Here is a 22385-nt window from a genome sequence, read left to right as displayed (position 1 = left end):
TGTCAAAGATGGTTCAGGTGTCCTCCAGACTGCAGGGTCCATAGTCACGCCTTGTGTTCACTGGTCTCAGCAGCAGGCTCAGGGATGCGATCCTGCAGCATGGCTGAACTCTGAATTGCTGCTGCCACGACTAACTGTTGAGAACCTAAGCAAATGGGCCATCTACAAGGACCCACATCTGACCAACAGCCATGCAATGACAGTCTGCAAGGATCAGTGGGAGGCCGAAGACATCACTGACAATATGCTAGAGATGGAATTCATGCAGAAACAGGTACAGGTGTTGCCTCCAGTATTGGAATGAAGCTGAACTTCTCCTGATTTTCAGTAATGTCTCTATGCATTTCAGGTGTACATGTGTGAAGACCACTGTCTAGAAGTTGAGGAGATTGAAGATCTAACCAGACTGGAGTATGTCTTGTCAGTGGTATTCTGCAGCTAATTCAAGGTCACAGGGGCTTGCTTGTTATCCTTCAAAGCTACTGTTGGTTCAAGAACAGAAAGCACATTATAGATCCTTGGCTACCATGTGAGAAAATAGAATTAATGTGCTGAGTAGCTGATGCTCCATAGTAAAGCTAAGTAAAAGACTGAATTGCACTATTTAAGTTATGGACCTACACTGAATCATGTGGGGAGGAGCACAGCTGCAGAGGGAACTCCTGGCTGTTATGTGTAGTGCATCCCCAAGCTCTGCTGCACAGAGAGTGCAGACTGAATGTCTGCAGTCACACAGCAGAGAGAGCAGCTCATCCTAGTTAGCAGACTTTCTTACGGATGCATCCAGAGAACTCTTCCTCTCCTGTTAAATGGTACCCAGTCCTGAAATGGGTTCTAAAAAAACCCCAAATATACTTTGTGGGTAGGGGAAGTGAGGTTTAGAGGCTGATGTGACTTTTGTGGTGTTGCAGAGGGACAGAATTGGGAATTTGACATATCATTCTTGTTGCATGAAGTGGGTGGTAAGTCAGGAAGACTTGCAGGATGAGAGTCACATTTCTATGTTGTTTGCCTACTGACACTGGTATCTGTGGCTTTAGTGACTCCCATTGCCTTCAGCTGTGGCAGACTCAGGCCCTACATCTTTAACAGCTTTTAAATCATGGGTTCACTGCTGTTGTTGAAAGAGAAACACCTAACACTGCTTCTCACACATGTCGTGCACCCTCTACCCTTGCCATCCTGTTGAGATAAACAGCTGTAAAGGCTATGTGCAAGGAGTTGTGATCACATGGAGATGGACAGGCTGGATGTTCTGAGCTTTGGCTGCTCTATTCTCTGCTGTGTTTAATCCTGGACACATTGGAACCGTGTGAAGGCAGTGAATAGTTTCAGATCCCAGCCTCCTACAAAATCCTTGGGAGGGCAGAAAGGTTAATATTAACACATGCAAGTGAAGTGTGTGGCTGACAAGCCCTTTCCTCTGTTTGTAGGGAAGTCTGTGAGAGCTCAGTTCTGCTGTGTCTGAAGAAGAGGTTCCATCGCAATCTTATTTATGTATGGGTAGTGGTGTTTTGTTTTATTTCTTTTTTTCTTCAGTGCTTATTCATTCTGAACAATGAGCTTTAAGAGAAAATGATTTCTATCATTCTTTCAAGCTTTAATAATGCACTAAGTAGTTCAAGAGCTCACTCATTACTGGGAATGGTGATAAGAAGGATACTCACACTGCTTTTGCTCAGAAAACGGGTAGCATGAAATATTTGTAGTAAAATCTGAAAGTCTCAGAGTTTCTCTTTAATTTTGGTATTTGTTGCCAACCCATGAGCATACTTAGGTTCAGTTTTAGCTTCAGCTGCACCTAGTGGAACTCTCCTGTCTTAGCAAAGTAGTTCTGGTAAAAATTGTGGATCTTGAGAATAAACTTCAGAGTTTCTGCAACATTTCACAGTGTTGCAGTCCAGAGATAGTTCTGGATGGCTAATTGTTCTCTTTTTCATTTACTGGCTCAGGTGTTCAAACCTGTGCCTGTAATTTCATGTGAAGCTTGGAGAATAGACAGTGACCACTGAAGATGACCACGGACCAGTGAGTGCCCACTTATCCGCAAATATTAATGACAGAGCTTTGAAAATGACCACTGAAAAATTGTGTTATGCCCTGAATAAGCTGGCAGTATAGTCAGAATAGACAATATTCCTTTAAAGGTCATTTTAATCTTTGTATTAATATATGTGTTCAGTTGCATTTCTTATTCAGAAAATTCTAAGAAGGCACCAGATGTTTTTTTCCCTTTCTTATTTTTGTCCTAGACTTACATTGGGCAAATTTTGGTTTCTGTGAATCCTTTCAAAGACCTCAGTATCTACTCTGAAGATGTGGCTACCCAGTACCACCAAGGGACTCTCTCAAAAAATGCCCCGTATGTTTCTCTTTCTCAAATAACTCCCTAAACTCTGTTCTGTTTGTGCTCCAGAAAGTAGTTTATTTTCCTCCAGTTGTCTGACAGAGCAGGATGAATGCCACAGGAAGTGAACAATCCATTTGGCAAAGTTGTAGTTGCTCGGACTTACGGAGCTAAACTCTTTAGGTCAAGTTTCTTCAAGTATTACTTGAAAGTCCTGAATTCAGTGCCTGTTGGGACTGCACCTTAGGAGTTCTGGAAGTAACTGCTAACACTGGTACAGCCCTACCAGAACTAGCAATGTAGGCAGGTTCCTCTAGTGCAGATATTACTGCAGGTGTCCCTTATATTAAATGCTATGGGACAGAGCATTACTCAGGTTAGGTTGAAGAGGTCCTGGAGGAACCTGAACTTTGCAGTAGCTTGTAACTGTGGTACTAACCTGATGTCACCAAAGAACAAAGCTCTGATTTCCCTGGTTCCTCACATTTCTCAGATCAGATACTGGCCCATCTCTAATGTAGGTCACTGATGAGTAACCTTTTGGTGCTGTATTTGTGAGGTAGAAATGTGAGGTCAGTTAACTGGGTTTTTTGTTCTGTACATCTAGACACATCTTTGCCATAGCAGAAATGGCCTACGTGCTATCCCAGTCATCAGAGCAAGAGCAGTGTGTTATCATCAGGTAGGAAATAAGGGTACTTTTTCAAAAGCTTGTTGATTTCTTTATGCAAGAATTTTGTCTTTGTATTTCACTGTCTGTAAGTTTATCATTCTGGCTCTTGTGTGAAGGCTGTCAGTAGGGAACATGAATAAGATGGATTTTTATTTCACTCTGCAAATACAGTTTGAATTTAGCTTCACATCTGTTTGGAGAAGTGGAAGAGAAGGCATTTGGCCTTCCACAATGGAATCTTATTTGGGCCTATTTTGTCAAATCGTGTCAGTGTTTCAAACAATATGTGATAGATCTTCATTTGTTGTAAATCAGTACAACTCCACTGATTTACTGTAACAGGTCCTCTGATATGTCTAAATTGGGTAATTCTGTTTTCATGCCAGCTTCCTTGTTCCTCTTGTTCCTCCAGTGGACACAGTGGATCAGGTAAAACAGAAGCTGCCAAAGCAATTGTGCAATACCTGACCATGCTGTACCAGCGATCAGACAGCCACAGGGTCAGACAGGTAAGAGGCAACTGAAATTGGCTTTATGCTGTGATTGTTAGGCAAGGAGCAGAAGCCAAAGGCAGGGTAAAGAGGCCATACTGTTTATGTTATTTCTTTGTTCCTGTTTAACTGAGCTGGAATTTGCATGGCTTGTGGTTCAAGATGAAGCTTCCATAAAGACTCGAGGGCAGCTGATGTATTTGTTCTTCTGTATTTTAGTATCTGGGAACCCTGATGCTGTATAATGTGCTGTATCTGTTTGAACAGAGAGATGATACCTGCCTTAGAGACCTTATAGCAGTGTCTGGGAGGTGAATCTGAACAAACAGAGCAGAAGTAAAGTGAAAGGTCATAGCAGTGAAGGTAAAAAGCTCATAGAGCAACTCACCAATGGCTAGAGGTAATGATACCAAAATAAATTTTAAAAAAGACTCTTTAGCCAGGCAAGAATTCTTTCAGTGAAGTCCCATTTTTCTTGGATTTTCAAACTAACAGTTACTTAAGTTCCTTTGGGGTTTAAACCCCCATGATTGCTACTGAAGTGTTCTCTCTCTCTTTTCTTCAAGCCCTGCAATGTCCTACCCATCCTGGAGAGTTTTGGGAATGCCAGAACCATTCTCAATGACAACTCGAGCCGTTTTGGAAAGCTTCTGAATGTCCATCTGCGATGGTGAGTTAAAGGAACATCTTGGGATGCTGTCCTTCCCAGCTGTCAAGGGGTGCTTGGGTGAGAAAAGGTCTAGCAGCGCTGAGAGCTCATGCAATAGCCCTCCCTCCCTTACACTCTTGTTACCATCAGGATAGGAAGAGGATGAGTTTACACCCCTATTTTGCTTTTAGGTTCCTCCACAAAAGAATAGATCTTCACCTGTCAAGATGGGTGATAAATTAAGAACATAAGAATGGCTGAACTAGTTTATAACAAGGAGCCATCTAATACAATGTTGTCTCCAACACTGGCCACAAGCATTCACTGAGGCAACAGTAAGAAAGGCCAAATACATATGATGCTTTTCTCTAACACTCTGTCAGCTCTTAACCATTTGCAGCAGCTCAGGAGTTTTTCTGAGACTCTTGTGGTTTTCCAGTTTCTTCTTGGTCTCGTATAAACCTCATGCCTCTGCAACAGTCTTTGGCAAGTGTTCTGTAGGTCTAACCAGTGAAAAACACCCTTTTTTGTTTTGAACCTGCCTCCTTTCTAACTTCTGGGTTTTGTTTTTTTTTTGACTGTTGCCAAGCGCTGAGCTGATATTTTCATGGAACTGTGTATCATAACCCCAAGGTCTCAGTCCTAAGCAGCAATGGTTAACTTGGAGCCTGTCAGTTTATATGTGAAGCTGGGATTACTTCGGCCTGTATGCATCACTTTACATTTATCAACAGTGGATTTCATGTGCCATTTTCTTGCTCGCTCACTCAGTATTGTAAGGTCTGTCTGCATTTATTCAGAGTTGGCCTTCATCCTCACTGCCTTGAATAATTTCATACAATCAGGAAGCTTTGTCACATTGCTGTTCAGCTCCTCTTTTAGGTCACTTATCAAAACTTGAATTACTCTCACAGGTCAGAGCACAGACACTTTGTGGAACTCTAGTGGTTGCCTCCCACTGTTAAGAGGATTAGCCATTTACTCCTACCCATGTCAGGACGTTCCCTCTTAACACTGTGGTTGCTTGGTTTCCCTGAAAGTCCCACAACTTTGTCAAAACCTTTTGGAAATTCACGTAGACTATATCCCTCAGATCATTATTATCTGCAAATTTGTCATCCCCTTCAAACGACTCCAGGAGTTTTGTGAGGCAGGACCTCCTTTTACAGAAGCCATATTGACTCTTCTCAAATCAATTGTATATATTCAGGTGCCCGCTAATTCAGCCCTTCTTTACACATCTGCCTAATCTATATGAGACACATGATAGGCTTAAAGGCCTATAGATCCTTGCATGCAGCTTAACTCCAGGCTGCTGGCTGCATGGCCCACTATTGCTGTAGTACTTGGACATCCCGGGTTTTGTTCAGGATCACTCTGTGCAAGATGCAATTAAATTACAAAACAAATAGGTGGTCCCTGTCCCCAAAGGCTATCAGCCCGACATATGAAATGGGTGGCCAAGGTCAGAAGGGGGAGTGGTAATGCAACAGCAATCAGATATGGCTGAAGGGAAGGGCTGTGGCATGTTACCTGGATTATTTTCAGGACATACCCTGTGAGGATCACTCAAGTCCAAGCTCCTTTGTACTCTGGAGGCTGTTCAGAACACAGACTTGAATCTCTATGTTTCATAGCTGCTTTCTCTGTAACAGTCTGATACAAAACACCTGTGCTTGAAAGCTTCAAAATTCAGACCAAGTTGGTCAGGTCATACCCTTGTTTCTCAGCAACAACTTCCTCTGCTAAACCCTCAGTGAAATGGATCTACAGAAAACATGTCACTAGCTTCTGACACGATCTGTTGTTGTCTCATGCTCAGTGGCATCGTGGTGGGAACATCCATCTCCCAGTACCTCCTGGAGAAGTCTCGTGTGGTATTTCAGGTGAGGACAAATGAGCCCCTCCCTCCTAGAGGGGTCCCTCTCTCCCTTAATATTTTATATTAATCATATTTAATCTTAAATGTACTGCTAAATAACAGGGATTGGAATAAGTATGAGAATTGCCTCCCATTTATTCTGTTAGCAAGAAATGTGTCCCTTCTGTGTAGCACAAGGTAATCGCTTATTTTATTTGAGTAAAATAGGAGGTCACTCTGTCTCAAACAGGTTGAATTAAGCCACTTCTTAGGGATTACTGGAAGTTAAATCTCTCCTCAACTAATTTTTGTTAATGTCTGGAGAGTGGAAGAGGTCGGATATTGGAGCTGTGTGAAAGGGACTGCTCTCAAATGGAATGCTCTTAAGGTGTCAGTGAGAAACCCTGGAAACTTTTCAAATGAAATAGTTCTTGGGTGGCTTCTGGCCTCTTCTTGCTGACCTCAAAGTTTCAGTGTCCTGCTCTTTGAGTGTTTGGTTCATGGCAGCATGTATTCTGTAGGGTTTTGGAACTGGGTATGAGTCAACTCTAGAAACTTTGTTCCCTGTCAGGCCCATGGTGAGAGGAACTACCATGTGTTTTACGAGCTACTGGCTGGGCTGCCGGTGGAGCAGAAAGAGAAGTTGTACTTGCAAGAGGCAGAGTCTTACTTTTACCTGAATCAGGTGAGTGAGGTGAGGATGTTCTGCAGCAGCTGATAGAATGAAATGGCCAAGACATCTCTGTTTGGTTATTGAGGCACCTGATAACTTTGCTTCCCTCCTGATGTCTCCCTCACAGGACTATGCTAAAGTCTGCTCTGCTCCTTCTCACACCTGACCTAAGAAGGACTACCTTTGTCTCTTATGTGATCTTCTTCTCACCTTTCAGGCCCTTTCTGCTCCCAAAGAAAGCCTTTTTAAAAAGTAGTCATCGTGTAGGTCCATGGCTCCACCTTGTGGTGAAGAAATCCTTTTCTCATTGTCTTTCCTTGCATTTGCAATTTATTGTGAGACTGAAAAGATCAGGGGATATTTCTTTCTACCTTCGGCAAAACACTTGCTTCATTGACTGAGTCAATGGGTGGAAATTTTAAACCACTGAAATGTACTGCTAATTACAATCTCTTTAAATTGGAAAATTGTTTGCCAGACTTATGGCAAGCCATCACGTTGGAGCACAGTTTCTTTTGTTTAAGAATGTTTTCCATACTCAAGGAGTTCACAGCAATAGCAAGTATCTTTCCCATTTCAGCTGTGTGTGTCAGCTTTGCCAGGTGAGCAAACTCTTTACAGCAGCTGTGGTCATGTGAGGAATCCTTGACGAATGATTGCTATCATCTTTCCTTCAGGCAAGGAATGGACAAGTACCATTAATGACTCAGGGATGGAGGGCAATTAAGGGCCCATCCCTTAAAGGGATGATGTTCCTAGTTGGCAAAGGTTCTGTATTGTAAACTAAACTCTTCAAGGTGGTATCTAACAGGAGTGTCTCATCTTGCTGCAGAGAAGAAAAGGGAAAAAGATCAGATTATGCATAAAGAAGTTAGCAGAGACTGGCAAAAGCTCTCTTGGATCTTGGTCTTGGCAAGAAGCAGCCCAAGGGCTGCCTCGGCCTCATTCTTGTCCTCATCTGAATCTGGCTGGCAATCAGCTGGAAACTTTTGTTGAAGAATGTCTTTTTATGCAAGCAGGTTCTACGGATTGATCGCCTTGGCCCAGGATTTCTGTGAACTTTAGGGTCACAGACGGTTGTTAAGAGTGTCGTCTTGTACAGAAAAGCACAAGAAGAGTAAAAGCGATATGCCCATGTTATAGCTAAGCTCTGTGGCAGACGCAAGTGAGACTATAACCCAGGATGGCTCTCTAGGTGCACAGAAACCCATTTGCTTTGATACATTGGGTTCTGGGTACCATTTGGGGTAGCAACTCTGACGTTATTTATTTGGGAGTAGATTCTGGCTTCCCTTCTTTTCTCAAGCTGCCCTCCAGCAGTGGGCAAGGGGTAGCTAGAGTGCCTATATTGGAGCCATAGTAAAAATTTAGCATGTGTGGGCAAGAAAGATCTTGCTCTCAGAAACTCCAGAGAGAAAAGAGACTGGTCTGTCATGAATGCTGAGCTCCCACTAGTGGTGTCTTTGGTCTTTTTTTTCAGATTCCTCCAGTCCTTAAAACATTGAACTACTTCTCTGAAGATTGCTGCTGGTAGCTCAGCTCCAGCCTGGGGCAAAATGGGCTGACCACGATTATCTGTCCCTATTCTCTCAGGGCAGAGCCTGTGACATCCTGGGGAAGGAGGACAGTCAGGACTTTCTGGTCTTGGTGCAAGCTCTGGAGAGAATCAGCCTCTCGGAAGATCAGCTGACCTCCACCTGGGCTGTCCTGGCTGCCATTCTGCAACTAGGGAATATCTGCTTTACCTCCTATGAGGTACAGTAATCCTTGGCAGCTTGGGAATGGGCTATTTGTGCTGAACATTGCTGTTATCCCATGTGATGGGACCAGGGACATTATTCTTGACTGAAGATTATATCCTTTGAAGACTATTCTGTTCTTTTGATATTAGGCTCTAGACTGACCTAGGCAAGGACAGAAGATGGGAGGCAACCAAACGTAATTAGAGCTTGGGTGCTCTTTGAAGGACCCAAAATGAACCTAGCTGCTGGTGTTTTGCCCAGGCTGCGACCAGCTCTGTGCAGCTGAGGTGCTATTGAGAACATTAATACTAGTGGAACCTAATATCCCATCCATAGTTGAATCTGTTGTTTTTCTCCACTATTTAGGAAGAATCCTATGAACATGCAGCCATTGCCAATGACACTGAGATTCAGATTGTGGCCAATTTGTTGCATGTGTCAGCAGATTTTCTGCAAAGTGCTGTCACTCACCGTGTCACTGTGAGTACCTTTCTGGTTATTTCTCATTCATCCTGAAGCATGGAATACCCTAGCCCAGTGCTCTGTAAGCAGAAGGGCCACCACCTGAGAAGGTCCAAAGTCTGGGATGTAACAGCAGGAGTAAAATGGTTGCTGTGCTAGATCAGTAATGAGGATGGGCTGAACCCCTTAAGGCAGCTCTGTAAAGATGGCAGAATTCACATCTAGGAGGGCTCTTTTCTGACAAGGTGGCTTCAGGCTTAACACTTTGGCCAGCTGACTCCCACCCTGAAATGTGGCAGAAAAATTCTGGTTTTAATCTTTCCTTTGATACCTGGGTAAATTATCAGGCCAAATAGAAAAAAATCCATTTATTAACCAGGCTGACTTCCCTGTGGATTTTAAAAAAAAAGGATATTTAGGAGATAATAACAGTAAATTCCAGGTCTTTATGTATCCAGGTGACATCTTATGATCGGATCATCACCCCTCTGTCTGTAGAAGGAGCCATCGAGGCCAGGTGACTTCTGCTGTTGTTGTCTGGATTGGTGAGATGCACCCAAGGATGTTGCCTTTGCAGTAACTGGTTTTACTCCCCTACTCAGGGACTCCATTGCCAAGACTTTGTATTACCTGCTTTTTGACTGGCTGCTGCTGAGAATCAATGAGTGGTTGGCTCCCTGGGAATCAGACTGTGCTGTGGGCATTGTGGACATACATGGTTTTGAGGTTGCTTTTCCTATTCTTTGATATTGTCTGGGCTGCAAGTGCATGTGCTGATTGTCCTCAGTCACTGCCAGAAATGGGAGGGTATCTGATGGGTGGGTTTTCTTTTTGGTTTTGTTTTTTTTTTCTTTTTTTTTTCTTTTTTTCCAGAAAGGAGATAGTAATTGTACCATGTAATGTAAACATCTGTGTTCAGGGGGGTACTTTTTTTTTAGGGCAGTAGAGAAATGCTCCCTCAAGGTATGATTTAATGCTTTTTCTATAGAGTCTTGTTATGAATTGCTATCTGGAGGAGCCCATAGTCTTCCATAACTGTGTGGCACAGGTAGAATCTGAAGGTACATAGGACTGGGTGGATTGCAAGTAGTATTGGTGTGTAAGTGGAGACCTAACAACCATAGGCAGTTAACAACCTTGTCTCAAATAGAGTGGTTTCTGGTGCTCCCACCACGTCAGCCTTGCATGTTTGATACCTTTGCATGAACTGACCAGTATGGTGCTGCATAGATGGTGCACATAGCTAGCTTTGGTTCTGTCATTCTAAGGAAGAGGAAAATTATTTGATTTTAAATCAGAACAAAACCAGCACTTTCAGCCAACTCATCCCATTGAATTAGCTCATATGCTGTATTAAATACAAATCAAAACTGTCTTTTCAGCAAGTGCACTGGAGTTTAGAAACCAAGTTATGTGTGGTGTTGAAAGGACACATGGGGATTTTAACTCCATGGTTCGATTGTTTGACAAAACCCCCAGAAGTTTCTTAGAATGTTCACTTATACACAAATTCATGTAAAAAGCAGCTCAGAGTCCTTTCCCTGCAGCCTGTGTTCTGCTGCTCAGCAGCAGCTTGGGGAGCCAGATCACTCATCAGTGTGTTTTGATGGAACAAACCCAGAAAAATACTTAGTATAAATTTGCTGTATTGATGAGGTGAGCTGAATGAGCTAATTCTTAATGAATCACATTTTAATTATTCCTGGCACTATTACTAACAGAAGTAAGAAAAGCATTTTTAATGTAGTTTAATCTAACTGTTCCCATTTGTTCCTAAAGACTTGGATAAAGCTGGGAATATATTAACTATATCTTTTACAATTGATTTCTTTTCACATGCTTCAGCATATTCTGTTTTTCTGTTGTTCCCAGCCTGAATAGGGACAAGTCCAAAATCCACTGAAGTTTCTGAAGAGATCCTTCCTGATCCACTAGGCTTTGGATCAGGCCAGGGATAGGAGAAATGCAGATAATTTTGTAAGCAAAGGCTCTGCAAGGTGTTACTTTTTGAAATTGAGGTTAGGGTAGCATCTAGAGTTCTGGGTCAGGAATCGCTACCCTTGTGGCAGGTATACACCCACATGTCAACCCCAGTGAGCTTCTGGGGGCTTCCCAGACTTGTGGTAAGTAAAAAAAAAGGCAGAGCAGTGGCTTAGAGCGATACATGTTCATCGAGGCCTGTGAGTTTTATACTTAGGATTCCTGTTAAAATCTGTGTGTTCTGACGAATGCCGAAAACAATGGAGCATGTCCAGGTAGGGGTGTGCATCCAAGAGTATACCTCTTCTTCTTTCTGCTCCTTCACAGCTTATCTTGCCTCTTGCTGTTCAGCCTAGTCAATAAATGAGGCTGAGAGCTTGCAAACCAGACATAAGATGATTTGAATTTCTTAGGTTCACTTACTGATCAGAACAAGCTGCCTGAACCAGCAGCTCAGATCAGCACCATCTGGTGCTGTGCATTATTCACAAGAAGACACAGCCTCCTGGGAGGGCTCTGAGTTGGAAATGATGATGCCTTTTTGTCTTTGCAGGATCTAGGTGTGAACAGTTTAGAGCAACTCTGCATCAACTTTGCCAATGAGCATCTCCAGCATTTTTTCAGCCAGACTGTCATTGCCCAAGAAGAGGTAAATGGAACTTGTGCCAGCAGGTAAAAGGCAGCATATAGGGAATGAGCTGAGGCAGTCTCAGCTGGAGAGTATCCTTTAGCGGGGAAGCAGGAAGCTGAATAGACCTGGCCCTCTTAAGCAGTACCTGTGGAATCCTAGCACATAGAGCTGGCTATTTAGTATCTTTTACTACTTTTGTAGTAAACTAAGGGAAGGGGAGTTTGTTAGTGCCTTGCTGCCTTTTACAGATTTTATAAGTGAATTATCAAGGATTCCAGACCTCAGTTGGTACTTTTCAAGCTGTTTGGTGGATTCATTGTAGCATTTTATGTACTACTGATGTCCTGGAGATGAAAGTGTATTTATCAGCCTTGCTGCCTTTTATAGTTCACTTTATCACCCTGCTTAGCAGCCTTCCTCTCTTAAATAAGGAAAATCATTAGTGGCTTTAGAAGAAGTTTCATAAGACAAAACCAGATATTTCTAGGCAAGTTCCTAACAACAGTGAAACACTAACTTCCTGATGAATAAACCAAATCCCTTTGTTAACTCCCTCCATTTGTTCTTGTTTGCATGGCTGGATTTGACTGGTTGGTCTTTAACATGTAGGAGGAATATAGCCAAGAGCAGTTAGCTTGGATTCCTATTTCCAAGATGTACAGCGAGTCATGCCTAGATTTCATTGCTGCAAAACCCCATGGCATCTTGTGTATCCTGGATGACCAGACTTCACTGACTCAGGTGAGAAGCTCTTATCCTCTTATGCGATCCCTTTCACAGGATGATTATGTTGAGGCAGTTCTACAGATTGAACAGGGACTGTGTTCGCTCAAGTATTAGATGTTTTTACCTTTGGTTTAACAGCAGCTTTTCAACCTACTGAATATGTTCCAGCAGCAGGAAACATGTTTGCCATCTCCTTTACAGGCCACTGACCACACCTTCCTCCAGAAGTGTCATTACCACCATGGAAACAGCCCTTGGTACACCAAGCCCAAGTTGCCTTTGCCAGTCTTCACTGTGAAGCACTATGCAGGCCCTGTCACCTATCAGGTGAGCTGGCAGGGGGCTCTGAGCAGTTGGAGCAATAGGCAAGCTTGGAAGCATGCTGTGGATGTCCTGAAGGACCAGCTGCAAGTGCAGAGAACAAAGCCCTCTCTTTGTAACTGCACATCCCTCTAGAGCAACAGTTTTTCAGAAATGAGGAGATTCTTATTAGGAGAGCAGCTAAGCTGCCTCTGGGCAGAAGCAAAATATGTAACGGTCTCACGTACACAACAGCCTACACTGCTTGTCTCAGAGCCCTGGAAATCCAGGAAAGCTGTTGCTGCTGAAAAAAAGGGAGGGGTCAAAGCCTGCTGGGCAATGTGAAGGGGGAAAGGAGCAATCCCTCCTAAAAGCAGAAGTCATCGTCCCCTCCCCTCCTGGTGGCAGCAGGAACAGCAAGCTTCATTCTCTAGGGCTTTCCCCTTGTTCCACCTCTCCAGCTGTCTGCCCCAAGTTAGTTAGTGTAAGAGGGATTTTTGCTTGTCTGGTTGGTGATCTGAATGGTGCATTAAATCAGACTTTGCCTCTGCAGGTCCACAAGTTTCTTAGTAAAAACCGTGACCAGCTGTGTCCACAGGTGCTGGATATCTTCTCTCAGAGCCGCCTCAAGGTACATGATGAAGATCTATATTGCAGACACCTAACAAGCTACTCATTGCTTTCATGTGAGAAGCAGAAAGATCCTGGTCAGGTGTCAGAGAACCTGGAGAAACTGTGAGGAGTTTTGTTCTACTGAAGGACACTTGGGAATTGATCAAGTGGTCTTTGCCTGCAATTGGTGCATTTTATATATAAAATGCACAGACTGCCTGAGGAAGCAGCCGGGTTCCTGGTACTGCTAGGGGCAAGGGAGAATGACCCCCCCAGTTTCAGGTAGAAGAGATTGTTCTTTCCATATAGTTCAGGGGGCTTTGGTCATTTCTTTGCTTTTGCAGGTGGTGTCTCACATTTTCCAGAAGGCTAAAGCTGCCTATAGTCAGCAAAGGGAGCTGGGGGCCAGAGGCAAAGGGCTCAAGCCTCAGGCCTCCACACTGGTGTCCAAATTCCAGCAGTCTTTGCAGGACCTCACAGCCAAGCTGAGAAGGTGAGAGATACTGTTTTAGTGCCGTCCCTGCATTGGGCTGATTGCTGCACCCAGAAGAGTGTAAAGTCTTCCCAGGTCAGCACAGAGAAGAGGATGATCAAAAGTTCTTCCTTCTGTTTTGTAGGAGCCATGCCTTCTTCATTCGGTGCATCACCCCTAATCCCAAAAAGGTAAGGCAGCACCCTGACCTCCTTATGGAGTCCCTCAGTTCCTTGAAGTCTACTTCTTTCCAGCAGCTCTCGTTTCACAGTTGGGATTTGGACTTTTTTGCTTCATTTGATAGCTTGAAACTTTTCTTCCCCTTTCTCTGTCTCTCACACTTCCCTGTGGCCATATGAGCAGATCATATGCTGGATAATAAGAAACCAGTGTCAGTTGGACACCAAAGGATGTGTTGAGTTTTGTGTTCCATCGCCCACAGACCATGGCAAGATCTAACTCAAGGACAGGACAATAGAAGGAGACCCTTTCTAAAATCTCTCCCTTCTGTCTTCTTTATTTTTTCTTTCTTTATTTCTTGTTTTACATTTTTCTTCTGCCTTATATTCACAGCTGTCAAATATCTTTGATGTGGAGTATGTCACTTGTCAGCTGCGACATTCTGGGATACTGGAGGCTATCCACATTAGAAAGGAGGGATACCCAGTCCGTCTTCCATTCCAGAACTTCCTAGGCAGGTACAGTGGTGTACTTGGGATTCCCCAGCCACTCAAAGCCTGGATGAACTTGTCAGCACATTGTGATTTGTTCTTCTCTGAGGACTCCAGTTACAGCTCTGGCTTTTGTCATATCAACATCTCATCTTCCAGGTATGGTCTCCTGGCTGGGCAAAGGCACAACTGCTTAGAGGAGAGAGAAGTCTGTGTGGCAGTGCTGTCTCATGTGGTGGGGAGCCCCTCAGATCTCTATCAGATTGGAGTAACAAAGGTGATGCCTATAGAGAATCCCATCTTAATTGCACAGGACCAGCCATCTATTTGCTGGCTGTCAACAGACAGAGAGCAGCTCGGCTCCCTGCCCAAAGAGGGAAAACATTGCATGCCTTCACCTCCTTTTTGCTTTACCTCTTGTCTCAAGTATGATGGAGGGATTTTTAGCATTTCAGATAAAGAAATGGGACACTCTGGCTCCAGGCTGTTGTAGTAGCGTGGCCAACTCCTTTGTCTACCCAGCAATCCTTGAAGGAGATCTGGGCTTCTATCTTTCCTGCCTACTAACCTTCATCACTCCGTGATTCCCTGTCCTCCACAAATGCATCCATCTCTGTCACCTGCACCTGCACCTCCTGCCCTCCCCAATTAAGGCAGTGCAGTTTCCTTAGCAGGGGGCCTTCAAGGCTATAAAGAGAGAAACCAGCAGCTTTTATTATTGATCAATTCTTAGAGAAGCTGGCAGCTTTCCTTGTGGGTCAGCAGCTATTCCCTTTGACCAGGTCTTTCTGAAGGAGAAGGCTAGGCAGCTTCTGGAGAGACGACGGAACCAGAGGCAGAGCTGGGCCGTTGTTACTCTGCAAAGGAACTTCCGATGCCTCCTTCGCCGCAGACGCCTCCATGTCCTCCAGGAGAAAGTCATAATCATTCAGGCTCACTTCCGAGGTTACCAGGCAAGGTCAGGAGTCAAAGGCCAGGCAAGGTACAGCCCTTTGTCCTTGCCTAGGACAGCAAGGTGGGGATGTGCCTGGCCAGGCCCCTCCTCATGTTGGCTCCTGGCCTGGTCTGCAGGGGGGCATCCTGTTACTTTCCAATAAGGTGGAGGAGGGGACTTCCCAGCCTGGTTCCCAATATTAAGCAGAGGTTTCGGGGGAAATACAGCTGCTGTCAAAACAGTTACAGTAACTTGCCTGTGCTAAGGCTGATATTGTCATAGCTAGAGTAAAGAATGTAGGGAAAACATCTAAGAGAGGACCAGGCTTAACACAGTAAGTCCAAATCCAGACTGGCTGACTGTATTAATGTTCTGTTTGGCCTGTACCCTCAAATTGAGTCCACAGTCTGCCTAAATTTTGTTGAAGTTTCCCTCACTGGCAATTCTTCTCTTTTCACATCCCTCTAGGAAGCGTTACAGAAGGCTGAAGAAGACTTTGATGCAATTTAATACCATGATTTTAATCTCCAGACCTTTGATTCAAAGGAGGAAGCACTGCCAGGTAATGACACTCTTCTCAGGACCAGGTGTACTGCAGGAGCTCTTTCTGCTCTAAGCAGAGAGAGCTGGTGGGTGACTGGGTGAGGCTAGAGCAGGGATGGCTTTAGAAAGTTTCTTGGCAATGATCCACTGAGGTGTCCTTCACTCTCTGGCTGATGTAAATGTAGTCAAAAGAGGGAACCACAGAGACTGGAGCCTTGTCTCCCTAGAAGAAATTCAGAATTGGCAAAGGTAGTACAAATGCAGCCGATTCGTATGTCTGTGTTTATGAGATTTTCGAGGTTGCCCCACACAAGACATGAGCTTATTCCATCTGTGGCCTCAAAAGCTGCTGTTCTGCTCAAGCTATAAGGAATCATTCATCCTGGTCTTCTAGTTCTCCAGTTCAATTTCTGGTGTTTTCCCAGACACTGACTGAAATGCAAGGTTTTTTCAGTCCACAGTGATGCTTCCCTGACCACTTGCAGCTGCCTCAGGCTGCAGAAGTCCTTGGCCTTTCACAAATCAGCTGGGCCCACAGTTGGAGTGAGAACAGGATGGCAGTGGTTTGAGAAGATGGAAAATTGTGTGCAGGAGAGCGCCATGGTTCTATCAAATGGGTTGGATGTATTTTGCATCAGCTATTAAAAAGAAAATTGAAAACAGGAAATCAGACCACTTGTCCTTAGAGTAGCAACTAACATCCCTATAGCTGTTAGCTTCACGAGGGAGGGACCCAGTACAGCTGCTGGCATGACTAGCAAAGATGGGGCAGAGGGTTAAGGTCAGTGTTGTTCTTGTAAGACTGCAGAGGTTCCTTCTGCCATGCTGTGCCCAGAACGGTGTGTGTTTCTGTTCCTTTTCCTGTCCCTTCCTACTTGGACAGGATCCAGCCTTTCTTTCTCCCAGGTAACCACAACAGCACAGCCCTTCTGAATTTGTTTCTGGTCCTCCAATATTTGCTTGCTGAGGTCTCTGTACATGCAATAACAACAATAAAGGTCTCAAAGTTCACCTGCTGCAAAGTTCCTCCTTTCCCCCACCCCACAGCCCTGCCCTTTGGACTTTAGCCTGCCTAATGTCTTTCTCAGCCCAACCCTCATAACCTCCCATCTAGTCACACCATACTGCAACATAGACAAGCAGGAGAGAGAGAGACAGAGACCCTCCTTTTCCATCTTCGGAGTAGGAGTCAGGTGAGTGGTGAGGCCGGGGAACAATAGAATGGATGGGAAAGGGCTGCAAGGGAGTTGGCTTTTGGTATTCCTCCCACCCCCTCTAAAGGGGTCCCTCTCCACGGACAAGTTCATCTGTCCATGTTCAGGCTCTTACCATATTCTTTGGTGCTGGAGGAGGCAGATGAATGTTTCTGACAGCTTCTGTGTGCTTTTGTCTTGAGACACATCAAATGCTAGGCAAGGGAGGAAAGGTGTGGCAGGGATGCTGGGCAGGTGGTGAAGGGTCTTGCTGTTGAGTTGTGCTGTGCAGGGCAGGTGGTGTTTCAGCAGAGTTAACGGCTCTGCCTGGGCATCCCCTTCCCAATACACTGTGTTGAGTCCCAAGAAGGGTCTGCAGCTGTTCTGTCATTTGATCTGCTGGAGCAGGACACCAGCTCCTGCCCATCCATGGGGTCTGCCCCCAGAAGTAGCTGGAAGTGACCTCATATACATCTTTTCCCACCTCCCATCCCCCTTTCATCTACTAACAGCAGGAATTAGAGGAAGGGAAACGAAGAAGGAGGTCCCCGGACAGTGGTGACACAGAGAACAGTCCCATCCAAGGAATGGTAAGTTGTCAAACAGTCTGGGAGAGTCTGATATAAAACAAGCCAGGCTTTCAGGGTGTTCTCCCTCCCCTATGCCTCCTCAGCCCAGGTTTGCTGGGCAACAGCAAAACATCTGGAGAGTGTACAGAGCCCACATGTACACTGGAAACCTAGCAGCAAGAAAGGAGTTTAGCCTGGTATAAAGAGCCTTCTGATACATAACTATCTCATTAGTTTGGTGTTTCCCAATCTCTGGGCATAGTCAAGCACCATAAAGTGGTCCTGAGGCAGGGTACTGTATTTGTTCACAGCACTGGAGCTATTCTTTGGAGTTGGGAGGAAGACAATTTTTGATAATCATGTTCTGTTGTGAAAGGTTGGAATGAAACAGTTCTGCACAAATATATTTGTGGAAGATGTAGAGGATGGGAGGTATTAAAGGCTTCGTAACAAGTTTAACCTGTATCAACGACTATAAGTAACACTGCTAACTAATGTCATTATTTATATGTTTAGACCAGGCATACATTTGCTATGATGTGTGTAGCAAGGAAATCTGAATTGACACCCTCCACAAAGTTGCACAGGTTTGTCAGTAACAACAACAGGAATACTTAGCACTGGGTGCTCTTGCAATATCACCTGCTTCCTCAGGTGTGGATCCAGGACTGTGGCATTTCACAGTCCAATTCCTGAATATGCCATTGAAAAACTAGATTTAAAGTCAAGTATCTTCTTATGAGCAAAATCAAACTGATCAAAAAAGCTGTGAATCTGTCTTTAAGCATTGCTGAGAGTTTATGTGGAGAGAGATGTCAGTATGCTGGTGAGTACAGGCTTTACTAGGCAGATCTTAAAAAAAACAAAAAACCCAAAAGCTCAGGCTTTGTGCCTTTGGCTTGGTTTCATAGTGTCTTAATCTGAGTAGTCCTGTCTGAAATACCCTGAACTGACATTATATGCAGACATCGATGCTGATACACTGTGTTGCATTGGCCCATTTACTTCCAACCTTGCACAAATGCATGCATCATGCAAGGTGCAAAACAGCGAAAAATCAAGGCTTATTGGCCAGATTCTCATCTGAATTACCCACATAGAGATCTGAGCTTCCTTAGGAACCTGCAAAATAGTGGTGTGCATCAAAGATCAGAATCAGGTCTATTTTTATTTATGCTGTAGCACTCTTGGATACTGAAAAATAAAAATGGCAGAAAAAGGAGTAGGAGGAAACGGCCCTTACCTTTCAACCGCAATCTCTTCTGTATAAAATGCCAGTCTTGTTAGTAATGAGATGAGTCAAAGAAAGTCAACTTTCCTGTCACTCTCCCCCCATGGCAGTTGATTTTTTTAGGAATTACTCACCTTTCCCTCATTTGCTGACCCATGTCATATACCTGTGCTAATATGATACTTCCCTATTTGTATTGCTTCTGAATGTTGCATAGGCAGAAATTACTGGTTTTGCTCAGATGCTTAGTCCTTGTTCTGGCCAGCTTCTCAAAGGCAGCTTTACCTGGTTTTAGCAGAACAGTTCAGGGTTTATATGTTGTTTCACTTCTGGGACCCCAGTGACTGACTTGCTCACTCTCTCCACAGGATGTGGGACTGCTGGAGATCCCTGCAGACCTTGCTGCCCTCCTGCAGTTAGCTGAAGGTAAGAAATCCTCCCTCCTTCCCTCTCTTTCCTGCACTCTTTTACTTTACTGTTTATTTCCTTGTTTTCTAGCAGTTTAAGTACGTGCTTGTTCTACCTGCTGTCGCTCACTTGGGTTACATTTGATGTATTATTACCGCAGTGTAAATATGATAAAGGCAAATGGTGTCACGTATATTGTTTCCCAACACAACAGGGCGTAAAAGTGACTTGGGTCAGTGGGCAGAACACCAGATTAAAATTCAGTATCTTTGTTACATTTTCAGCTCGTTTTTTGAACTGTGCTGATAGAACTGATGATAGTGATGGTGCAAAACTTTGGTCAAAGTTGTGTGACAGCAAACTGTTTAATGAACCCAGGTGTCTTGCAGAGCTGGATATCTGGGTTGTGAGAACTGAAACCTATCTTTTACTACTCAAAAATTTGTAACGAAATTGAAGGTGAAGAAGTCAAAACTGCAATTTTGGCACTTTCAAAGAAATATTTGGGGGTTTTCATTTAAAATTACTTGTTCAAAAGTAATTACTTCTTTTAAAATAGAAGTAGATAGAAACAATGTAACAGCTTCAGGAACTAACAATATAACAATTAAGCGAAATGTTTTGCTTGGGATGGAAATTTTTTTGCTTTGTTTTGTTTTCAAATCACCAAAATACCACTAACTGAAATAATTTCCCAAGTTGTTGACCTGATCTTGAACATTAAGTTATTTGCAGTATTGTTTCCTCTGTAATAAGTTGAAATAGGTTGAGAGGATTTGCCTCTTTATGTTGGTATAGCATCTAACAGAATGACAGCTGTATCTTTGGCCTTCTGTATAGTACAGTAAAAGATACAGTCAGGCAAAAGGATCTTGTGAATTGGAGCAGACTGTCCTCGATTCCCAGATACCTCATACTTCATGGCATACACCTCTAGGGACTATCACCTGGTCTAGTGAGCAATGTTACCTAGAGGGGCTCAGGGGACAAACTGCACTGTAACTGCTGAAAATGAAAGCTGATGGGTTGTAAACAGGGAGGAGGAGAGCATCCAGGGACATGGTCTAGAGATAGAGGAATGCACAGAAGCTGCGCTGCATTGAGAAATCTCTTCATTTAGGAAGATGTTTGCTCCTCTATTGTCTGTGAGCAATCCATCATCTGGTGCCTCATCGTGAAGACCTCTCATTTACTCATTGACTGAACAGTTGTCAGCAGTATCTCTGCACAGGCTCAGTGTTTCCTGTCTTGTAAACTCTGCATAACAGAATTGAAACTCCAGGTGCTGACTGCCCTCTGGGTGTTTGTTCCCCAGGGATGAGAGTCTGAAAGATCAGAGCTGTAAAAACTCTCTCCTGAAGTTAGGCCTTGTGGTCTCAAGGAAGTGAGGATGTGCCTGCTTGGGGGTTTAGGGCAGCAGGGGTGGACTGCGTGCCCCTGGAGCCAGGGGGCTGGTATAGCTGCTCAGGGAAGGTTAGATGCATGTTAGCCATGTGTTACACTGTGAATCGGATGTATTCTGGAAGCATTTCCAACTCCTATAATGCAAGACTTCTTTCTCTTACAGGTCAGTACCGAGAACAGGCCAACCAGATAACTGAGGCATTGCCTCCAGAAGTCAAGGTCAAAGACGACCTTTCCCTCCCACCCAACATCAACAGCTATCCTTTCTCCTCCTTCATTAAGTCACAATTCCAGGTGGGAATCTTTTTATATCTCTTAATTGCTTCCCTACTGGGGAGACACACTAGTTCTAGTAATACCAGGAACAAACTCTATGTTTGTGTCCTTTTGTTTCTTTGTAGAAAACATATTTCCCTGCCCCTGGTCAGCCTCTGCAGCACCCCTTAACCCATCTGGATGCTGAATACCAGGAGAGTGCACTTGAGATCAACAAACTGGTAAGAGACATCTTTCTTGACCAGGGCCTTGTTGAAGAATAGGTCAAGGGCTATAATAGATTGCCGTTATACAACAAGATGCTGGTGGTGGTTACTGTTCTTACAATACATGGCGTGTTAGGAGAGCAGAATAAATTGCTCCTTCTAGGCACTGGAGCAGTCTGGCAGAGATCACATGCAGCCCCTTAGCATTGCTGTGTTCTTGGTGAGGTATAGACCAGCCATAGACTAATGGGATCAAAGTGAATTGCCTGGTGATGTAGCCTCAGAATTTGGCAGGACATATAGGAATTAGACTGCTAAGCCTTAGTTTCCCAATATTCCAGATTCAGTAGCAATGACAGTATAAGGGATATCTGTCTTCTCAAGCACTTATTGTTATCTGTTGATCACAAAAAAGTTTAATTTAACCCAGATCTTTTCCATGATGTGGTTTGTACTAAATATATTGACTGTATCTCAGGCATACAGTTGTGCCAGTACACAATAGGGGACAGTGAACTGTTGTATAAAGGCTGGAAAAAGGCAGGGACTTTGTGATCGAGAAAACTACACCTGGAGCGACACTCTAATTCTGTAGTGTTTGCATAAGAGAATGGTGTTATTTCATCTCTGTGGATGTGAAACATAAATTTCTTCTTAAAAATGGTAATGTTGACTCTCTAAAATAGAATGAAACTTCAGATAATTTCTAAGTAAATCTGGTAATCCTTTTGAGAATTACATGTAATTAAAATAAGCCCATTAGGAAAGGTAATACCTAAAACCAGTCTCTTGTTTTGTCCTAATGATCCCAATTCTAGAAGAGCATAAGATTCAATAAAATCTTGTGAATAGGATTGTGTTTAAGCAGACTACTATTATTTTTCCTGAAGATCAAAGACAATTTTTCTCCATTGCTAATAAAAAAAAAATAGCTATTTCTTTGGCAAAGGCTGTAATAACTAAACAACCACCATCTCCTGTTTTTCTCAGTGAATCTCTGACGTGCTTACTACCATTAACCATTCTAAGAAGTGCTGTTCTCTGAGACAAAAAATAGGCCATCTCTCATAAATGTTCTTTCCAAAGCTGTCCATGGCACATTTTAGAAACATTTTCATCTAATGACATATTGAAGTGTAGAGGCTGAAAGAAATTATTCTGTACCTAAAAGGGAGAAATACAGATTACAAAAGCATCAAAGATGTTGATATGCATAGCCAAGAAGCTAAATCATTGCTTAAGGGAGTTTATTGAGATACCACATCTCATACTGCTTGGTATAATATTAACTACACCAAAGTCTTTTTAACATTCAGTTTTCAGGTGTTAGT

At 43.7% G+C, this 22385-nt stretch overlaps 1 protein-coding gene across 1 annotated transcript in view; it reads left to right on the top strand.

Moving 5' to 3' along the window:
- Nucleotides 1-2748: 2748 nt before the first annotated feature.
- MYO15B (myosin XVB) overlaps nucleotides 2749-22385 on the top strand; it is a 41433-nt gene continuing 21796 nt past the window's right edge. Inside the window, exons 1-23 of the mRNA XM_069799071.1 lie at nucleotides 2749-3029; nucleotides 3433-3529; nucleotides 4078-4181; nucleotides 5983-6046; nucleotides 6593-6706; nucleotides 8288-8449; nucleotides 8803-8916; nucleotides 9357-9415; nucleotides 9501-9624; nucleotides 11432-11527; nucleotides 12119-12250; nucleotides 12437-12562; nucleotides 13089-13166; nucleotides 13492-13640; nucleotides 13765-13810; nucleotides 14193-14317; nucleotides 14450-14567; nucleotides 15073-15272; nucleotides 15693-15786; nucleotides 17473-17550; nucleotides 19129-19186; nucleotides 20736-20866; nucleotides 20974-21069. Coding sequence (XP_069655172.1) covers nucleotides 2977-3029; nucleotides 3433-3529; nucleotides 4078-4181; nucleotides 5983-6046; nucleotides 6593-6706; nucleotides 8288-8449; nucleotides 8803-8916; nucleotides 9357-9415; nucleotides 9501-9624; nucleotides 11432-11527; nucleotides 12119-12250; nucleotides 12437-12562; nucleotides 13089-13166; nucleotides 13492-13640; nucleotides 13765-13810; nucleotides 14193-14317; nucleotides 14450-14567; nucleotides 15073-15272; nucleotides 15693-15786; nucleotides 17473-17550; nucleotides 19129-19186; nucleotides 20736-20866; nucleotides 20974-21069 — 2418 coding nt within the window. The 5' untranslated portion in view covers nucleotides 2749-2976. The remainder of the gene's footprint in view (nucleotides 3030-3432; nucleotides 3530-4077; nucleotides 4182-5982; nucleotides 6047-6592; nucleotides 6707-8287; nucleotides 8450-8802; nucleotides 8917-9356; nucleotides 9416-9500; nucleotides 9625-11431; nucleotides 11528-12118; nucleotides 12251-12436; nucleotides 12563-13088; nucleotides 13167-13491; nucleotides 13641-13764; nucleotides 13811-14192; nucleotides 14318-14449; nucleotides 14568-15072; nucleotides 15273-15692; nucleotides 15787-17472; nucleotides 17551-19128; nucleotides 19187-20735; nucleotides 20867-20973; nucleotides 21070-22385) is intronic.

The sequence above is a fragment of the Haliaeetus albicilla genome, chromosome 12 (assembly GCF_947461875.1).
Source record: "Haliaeetus albicilla chromosome 12, bHalAlb1.1, whole genome shotgun sequence".
Taxonomy (NCBI): Eukaryota; Metazoa; Chordata; class Aves; order Accipitriformes; family Accipitridae; genus Haliaeetus; species Haliaeetus albicilla.
This window is presented reverse-complemented; position numbering and strand designations above follow the sequence as displayed.